The 7,462-nt window shown below is 33.6% G+C and overlaps 1 protein-coding gene across 3 annotated transcripts in view; it reads left to right on the top strand.

Moving 5' to 3' along the window:
• The window catches only part of LOC107639563, a 9,346-nt gene extending 2,596 nt beyond the window's left edge, over nucleotides 1–6,750 (top strand). The window contains exons 7-24 of one of the 3 annotated variants that reach the window (XM_021121421.1): nucleotides 180–252; nucleotides 988–1,441; nucleotides 2,233–2,571; nucleotides 2,643–2,849; nucleotides 2,971–3,069; nucleotides 3,159–3,231; nucleotides 3,356–3,483; nucleotides 3,577–3,868; nucleotides 3,957–4,198; nucleotides 4,277–4,401; nucleotides 4,503–4,620; nucleotides 4,795–4,850; nucleotides 4,965–5,058; nucleotides 5,140–5,317; nucleotides 5,698–5,769; nucleotides 5,852–5,958; nucleotides 6,057–6,119; nucleotides 6,520–6,750. In XM_021121421.1, coding sequence (XP_020977080.1) covers nucleotides 180–252; nucleotides 988–1,441; nucleotides 2,233–2,571; nucleotides 2,643–2,849; nucleotides 2,971–3,069; nucleotides 3,159–3,231; nucleotides 3,356–3,483; nucleotides 3,577–3,868; nucleotides 3,957–4,198; nucleotides 4,277–4,401; nucleotides 4,503–4,620; nucleotides 4,795–4,850; nucleotides 4,965–5,058; nucleotides 5,140–5,317; nucleotides 5,698–5,769; nucleotides 5,852–5,958; nucleotides 6,057–6,119; nucleotides 6,520–6,627 — 2,828 coding nt within the window. In that variant the 3' untranslated portion in view covers nucleotides 6,628–6,750. Of the gene's footprint in view, nucleotides 1–176; nucleotides 253–987; nucleotides 1,442–2,232; nucleotides 2,572–2,642; nucleotides 2,850–2,970; nucleotides 3,070–3,158; nucleotides 3,232–3,355; nucleotides 3,484–3,576; nucleotides 3,869–3,956; nucleotides 4,199–4,276; nucleotides 4,402–4,502; nucleotides 4,621–4,794; nucleotides 4,851–4,964; nucleotides 5,059–5,135; nucleotides 5,318–5,697; nucleotides 5,770–5,851; nucleotides 5,959–6,056; nucleotides 6,120–6,519 lie in introns of those variants that run through there. The other 2 variants (XM_016343100.2, XR_002361423.1) reach the window with 2 other exon arrangements.

Raw genomic sequence — 7,462 nt, 5'->3', positions numbered from 1 at the left:
CCCCCCCCACAAACAAAAAAACACACATACTCTTTGAGTTTCCTTGAATCTCTTTTAATGAAGTAAATACTATGTAACTGCTATGTCTGAATGTTTTCAGATGATTTTATGTTTGAGCTATTTGTCTTTCTTTGCTTTAAGATTTGCTCATTTCCATTTTTGCTTTCTTTTGATAGAAGCTGCCGGGTTTTCAGATTACAGTGACCAACCAATTGTAGGAATTCTTTCACAACCTTCGTCTTTTGGGAACAGGCAAGAGATACGTAGTTTATATTCTTATTTTTTGTCATAAAAGCTCATATAGGTATTTAGCGTTAATTATCTGTCTATTAGTTTCAAAATTTGAGATTTATCCAAGCAATGCCAGAGGAAAAATATATATATTTTTCTGTAAAATTTCCTATTATTGCTTGCACTTTCTAGTTTAACTTTGTTAAGTTTATCTCTCTCTGTATTCAATTTTCAAAATTACTACAATCTATAGTGAGCATAAGTGTTTTCGTATAACTCATATTCTTCTTCCTAGAAACAAAAGCAGCATGTAGTTTCTATCATATTAATAATAGCCATATCTTTGAACTCTGATTGAAACCATGGCAAAATCATTTCAAGCCAGTGAATAATGTCTCTGTTTAGACAGTGATTTAATGTGAAAAGCTTGAGGTTTCTGAACTCCTCAGCTCATATATTTATATACACTAATTAATCATTACAATACCTACTAAAGATAAAACATAATCATTCATAATTGATTCTAATCTAACCTAATTGACACCTAACAGCTAATTGACTAACCTAATCTAATCTAATTGACACCTAACAACTAATTGACTGAATTATCTGAATACAATATCAACAGTCTCCATCAGTATTTGATGCGTCATGTCTCCTTTTGTCTATGATATTAGAAAGTGAAGGGAAAATGTGTTTTGATACTGAATGTGTTCAACTTAAAATGAATTCCGGTATTTTTCTATATTTTTGCAGACTGTTGATTGCATTTCAGGATGGACTGCTAATTCTTTGGGATATAGCTGAATCTAAAATCGTGTTCGTTGGTGGAGGAAAGGATCTCCAATTGAAGGATCAAGGTAGTGACTCATCCGTTGAACCAGACACCAATGTTCCATCCGATAGTATTGAACAAAATCTTGGTGACAAAGAGATAAGTGCTCTGTGCTGGGCGTCTTTGAGTGGGTCCATTCTTGCTGTGGGATACTTAGATGGAGATATCCTTTTCTGGAATTTATCATCCACAGCACCTTCTAAAGGTCAACAAAATTCATCTAAAAATGTTGTTAAGCTACAATTGTCAAGTGCAGAAAGAAGACTCCCGGTCATTGTCTTGCAATGGTCCAGCAACCAAAAATCCCGTAGTGATTGTGATGGACAGTTGTTTGTCTACGGTGGTGATGAAATTGGATCTGAAGAAGTTTTGACTGTGAGTAATTTGTTCATGGCTATTACTATTTGGTTTTCAAATTTAAAATTTGTATCTTTTTCTTTTTGTTAGAATTTGGCCATTCATGTGCCTTCAAATAGAATAGAATATTATACTTGCTATCCTTCATTATATAAGTTAAATTTGAACATGTGTCAAGCCTAACTGGCTCTTGCATGATGTGGCATGTGAGATATAGCCATTCTTGCGTAAAGGAACATATTGTAAATGTAATGTTAAAATCTATGATTTTGTCTTTGCCTTGTAAGCTATAGCTCAAACTTTAGCAGACAGAGGTTGTGACATACAGAAATGAAGTGTGTCCTCTGTCACTTTGCATCTGATCCTTTTAAAAGAAGACAAGCTAAGACAGCCGTACAACATCAGTTAAAAATGTAAGAATGTCTAGAAACTATAGCAACTAGAAATATTTAATGGTAACATCTTTTTGTCTAAAAATTATATTATAATCTAATCATTCTTCTATACCTAATGAGATTATGCAGGAAATATTTAAAATGGAGAATATTCCATATGATATAGTCAATCTGGTTGATTACCCTCGCATTAACTAAATTATGGGTGTGCCTCCTATATATTTTCATTAATTTCTTACCCTTTATCAGCAGAATTTCTAACAACCAATTATAAATGTATGATGCTGTTGACTTTGTTGTGGGAAAATTTTTTTCATTTGTCGTAAACATTGAATTGATGATATTCCACTTTTCACTAGTATTTTTTTAAACCATATTTGTTGTGTTCCCCTAAACTTTAAAGTATTGTTGCAGGTTTTAACTCTTGAATGGTCATCTGGGATGGAGACAGTAAAATGCATCAGTCGTGCAGACCTTACCCTTAGTGGCTCTTTTGCAGACTTGATTTTACTGCCAAGAGCCGGGGCAATGGAGCTGAACACCAAAGCCGATCTTTTTGTGTTGACAAACCCTGGACAGCTACATTTTTATGATAATGATAACCTGTCTGCATTAACATCTCAGCAGAACAGGACCCCATCTATAGATGCTTTGGAGTTTCCAGTGCTAATACCTATTGCTGATCCTTCTTTGACTGTTACACAACTTGTCAGGTTGCCCAGTGAGTCAACTTCATCTAAGATTCTAACTGAGGTAATCTCTAATGACTTGCAGGTGATGTGTTTGTTTTGTGCTTCTCTAATGACTTGTTTCCTTTGTCTTAGGTAGCCTCAGTTCTAAGAACAGGCTCAACACCTAGTTTAGCAACTCCTTCAAATTGGCCGTTGACTGGTGGTGTTCCCAGCCATTTGTCCACACCTAAAGGTTCTGGGATTGAGAGAGTTTATTTTGCTGGTTATTCGGATGGATCTGTCCTAGTCTGTGATGCTACACATCCAGTCTTATCTTATATTTGCTACATAGAGGGAGAGGTAAGAATTCCACAAGTATTTTCTCTCCAAATATATAGAAATAGAAACCATATCCTTATGTTGGGTGTAAGTGAATTTTCTATATCTATTTGTTTTAACATTTTCTTTGTGTGTTTGGTAGGTGAAAGATATAAAAGTGGCTGGTTCAAGTGCTCCAGTGACAAAATTGGACTTCTGCTCGGTCTCCCTACTTTTGGCTATTGGCAATGAGAGCGGTCTTGTCAGAAATCTTTCTTAATCAGTTAAGCTATCAAAGGCAATACACTATTGTCCTATACTTAATCCTTTGCTGTGTGATGAATTTGATAGGTTTGCATTTATGACCTCCAAGGCCATTCTGATGGGAGAAATTGTCATTTTGTCACAGAAACAAAGAGTGAAGGTGATCTCTAGATTTCTCTCATCATCATGGAACCTTACCTTCCCCATTTTTTCACATATGGTATTTGTAAATATTTGTTCAGAAAACGTAATTAGTTACTTATGTTGTTAAACTTGTATTGCAGTCCATGAATCTCCACAAGGAAAGGGAACCCATTGTAGTGCTGTTATTTCCCTTCTTGGTTCTCCAGTACAAGCATTATCATTTTCAAATTCTGGAACAAAACTTGCTATTGGATATTCAAGTGGCCGTGTGAGTATCACTCTTATTAGTCAATTCACTTTGTTTCTTGTTGCTTTATATATATATATTGATGCATCTTGCTTAATAATTATTTCTTTTCAGGTTGCAGTCTGTGATATGACTTCAATGTCAGTTTTGTTCATGATCGACGGTGTACCAATCTCAAGCTCTCCAATCACTTCAATGATTTGGAAAGAACAAGCACGATTCCATAGTGCTTTGAATAGTCCAAAGCAATCAGAAACATCAAGCACAGGCAACTCTCTTGAAGAAATAATATTCATCTTGTCTCGGGATGGAAAGATTAATATAGTGGAAGGTGATACTGGTAAAATGATTTCCAGCCAACCATTACACGTGAAAGAATCAACTGCAATTTCAATACATGTTATAGGCAAGTTCAATTTTCATCAATTCAATATATTGCAAGTTTTACTGCACTTAGATTTGATTCGAAATTCTAAGAGAATTTTGTATTACAGAGGATAGCATCGCGACTACTGAAGCAACAAATGACAGACATGAGGAGGAGCCCTTGAAGGATACTGCTAGTGCTAGCCCTGATGAACCTGTTCGAGAAAGTAACTCAACTGGCATAAATTCATCAGAGGCTGAAAGTTCCTCTTCGGAAGTAACAGCTGCTGGGGATTTACTTTTTGATCCACTTGTTCTGCTTTGCTGTGAGAATTCATTGCGGCTATTCTCTGCAAAATCATTGATACAGGTCCTCTAACTGATTATCATGACAATTAGTACTTGCATTGGCATTGTTTTTAAATAAATTTGATGAATATTGTTACAGGGAAATAAGAAACCAATTCGAAAAGTGAAAGATACCAAGTCCTACTATTGGACTACAATTTTAAAGAAAGATGACAAATTTTGTGGGCTACTATCGTTGCTTCAGACTGGAATATTTGAGATCAGGTGGAAGCGCTAGTGCTTTGTTCTAGGGTTTTACCTTGCAATAAGTAATTATTGATTTTGCTAATAATGTGTATTGATAATTTTTAGCATTTGTCTGACAGGTCTTTACCAGATTTGGAATTGGTTACAGAAAGCTCTTTATTATCAATCTTAAGGTGGAATTATAAAGTGAATATGGACAAAACCTTGTGTTCTGATGATAATGGAAATATTGCACTGGTATAATATTCTTTAGAACTTTAACATTTCCTGGGACTCTATTTCTTCATTTTGCTTCTTCCATTTTTTATGGGATTATGTAAAACATACCTGATATTCTAGTCAAATACTCAGTCAGCTTACAATTTAGCAACTGAGTCTTCAAATCGTTCATCTCTTGCTGATAACTTACAGGCTAATGGTTCTGAATTGACATTTATCTCATTACTAGCCGGTGAAGACAAATTCAGGTATTTTTGCTATTTTGTAATGAATTTATTAATAATGTGGAATCGCGGATTCCTTGTTTACATGTGGAAATAAGGAAGAAAAAGTTGAATGAAGAATTTTCTATACTATTTTAGGAATCTGGAGCGTTTGCCTTGTCTTCATGATAAAGTTCTTGCAGCTGCTGCTGATGCTGCCTTTAGATTTTCTTCGAGCCAGAAGAAAAAACAGGTTTTAGTTTCTCTGATTTTATTTAGTATCCTAAATCCACCACTATTTGTATATCTAATCAGCTTAATCATCTTGGCACAGATCTCTGCACCAGGAATTTTAGGTGGTATTGTCAAAGGATTTAAAGGAGGGAAAGCCTCTCCAACCAATATGATTAAAATTCAACCCTCCAATTTCATGCATTTGGAAGACAAATTCTATAAGTCCCCCCGGTCAGATTTTCATCAAACAGTTTCAGATGAATTGGAACTCAATATAGGTTTCTTGCCAAACCGTCTATCCATTTTTACCTTTCATTATTTTGTTTGTTGGTAATATGACTCGCCCTCTTGTCCATCTTGTCCATGAATAAGTGTCTTTTAGTTTTTATCAATATATATATGTTGTCTAAGATTATTTGTCATTTGTGAATATCTATGAAACATGTTCTCTTTAGTTTAACCCTGATATTTATTACCCCAATTAATATAGTAATCACAAATCAATGAAAAGAGACAAAGGATGGTTTAGTCAACATAACCAAATTTATTGCAACATTCAAGCCAATTTAGTGATTTCTTAGTTCTTGTATGACAAACCTATATGACACTTGTAGTCTTGAAAACACAGAACATCAAAACTTGCTTCATTGTGGTACAGATGACATTGAAATAGATGAGCCCATAACCGAGGTGTCTACGTATTCACCTAATGTTAAGAACAAACAGAAAGGTAAACCACATTCGAATATTCGTCTCATATTTGAACTAGAAAGGTCGCCAGATCGGTAACAATTTTATATATTTTTGTGCAGATAACTTGCGAGAAAGGGAGAAACTATTTGAAGGTGCAACTAGTGATGATGTGAAACCAAGACTTAGAACTCCTGAAGAAATAATGGCTACTTATAGAAAAACTGGGGTAATGTTCTATCCTTCTTTTCTTTGAGATTCCTTTCTCTTTCTTCGTGTTCTGTTGATTTCAATTATTAAAATGTGTCGTTTAATGTGTGATTTCAGGATGCTTCTTCAGCTGCTGGCCAAGCAAGAAACAAGCTTGTGGAGAGGCAGGAAAAATTGGAGGTAGAAATTTTATGTGATCTCACGTTGCCAACTTACACAACTTCTATAATAACATTTTTTACTTATAAGATGGAGTACCAACACTACCTAGTGAGATAAGGCTATATTCTTGTTATATGATGAAGTAAATCTTTGATATTTCCTTGTTTCTGCTGTCTTGTGGCTAGTGAAATTATGAGGGATGGATAAAATGATTTATGATTATTGACATATGCATGTTATTTTGATTTATCTATTTTTTTTTTCCTGGGAATTGCAACTGTTTTTGGCTTTTTGGCAACTTAAAAACATCTTAGCCGAAAGTATCATTAGGGTGCATTTGTTTCACATATATATAGTTTTCACATATTTTTATAAGTTTTCAGTTTCAACTGAAATTTGTCTGCTCAATTTGATTCAGAGAATAAGCCAACGCACTGCAGAACTGCAAAGTGGAGCTGAAGATTTTGCATCATTAGCAAATGAGCTAGTGAAGACCATGGAAAGGAGGAAATGGTGGCAAATATAGAGAGAGAAAAAAGAAAAAAGGTGTGGGGGCCTTGGTTTGCTCAATCAATTCTGTATTTATTATCTTGTCTTGTATATTATATATGTGTGGCCGGTGTGGCCATTGGTTTTGTTTTTCGTTTTATTCTTTGCATATGATTAGCATAAAGATTTTGCACATTACACGGTTCTCCCTTGTGCTCTTCGTTATATTCTTGATGTTCTTTTAAATGATATAAAGTATTTAAAATAAATTTTTGTTTAATAAATAATAATATATATTATTTTTAAAATCTTTTTAAGAATATATGATAAAAGTAAAGTTGAATATGTTGATATATAATGATATTTAAATATGTCTAAGTATGTTTGAAAAATTATTTATTTTTTATTAAAACATAGATCCGAAAAATATGTGTGTTGGATAAATGTCGTATTCAAAATGTATTTAACATATACACACAACACCTCGACAAAGTAGAATTTCATAGTTTTTGGTTAGTACTCGGTCGACTTTAAATACTAAATTTTAAATATTAATAAAGAGTATTAGCAGTCTAACGTTTCTCGTAAAAATTAAATATTCGTTACTTATAGCATTATATGAGGTTCTGCGAACGCTACGCGTAGAATATTGGGTTATAATATTATTTTACTCAAATTTTTGTTAATGTTTAAAAGAAAATGTGGGTATCTTAATGTCGCAATTTTATTATCAATAAAAATTAAAATGCGAGATGTTAGAGGTAAAATAAATTGCAGAAATTAAAACAAATAAGAAATTAAAAAGAAGATGAAAGAAGAAACATGAACGTAAAAGATAAGAAGACGTAAAAGTAGAGGAGAGGAATTTTATT

This window comes from Arachis ipaensis, chromosome B04 (assembly GCF_000816755.2).
Source record: "Arachis ipaensis cultivar K30076 chromosome B04, Araip1.1, whole genome shotgun sequence".
NCBI lineage: Eukaryota > Viridiplantae > Streptophyta > Magnoliopsida > Fabales > Fabaceae > Arachis > Arachis ipaensis.
This window is presented reverse-complemented; position numbering and strand designations above follow the sequence as displayed.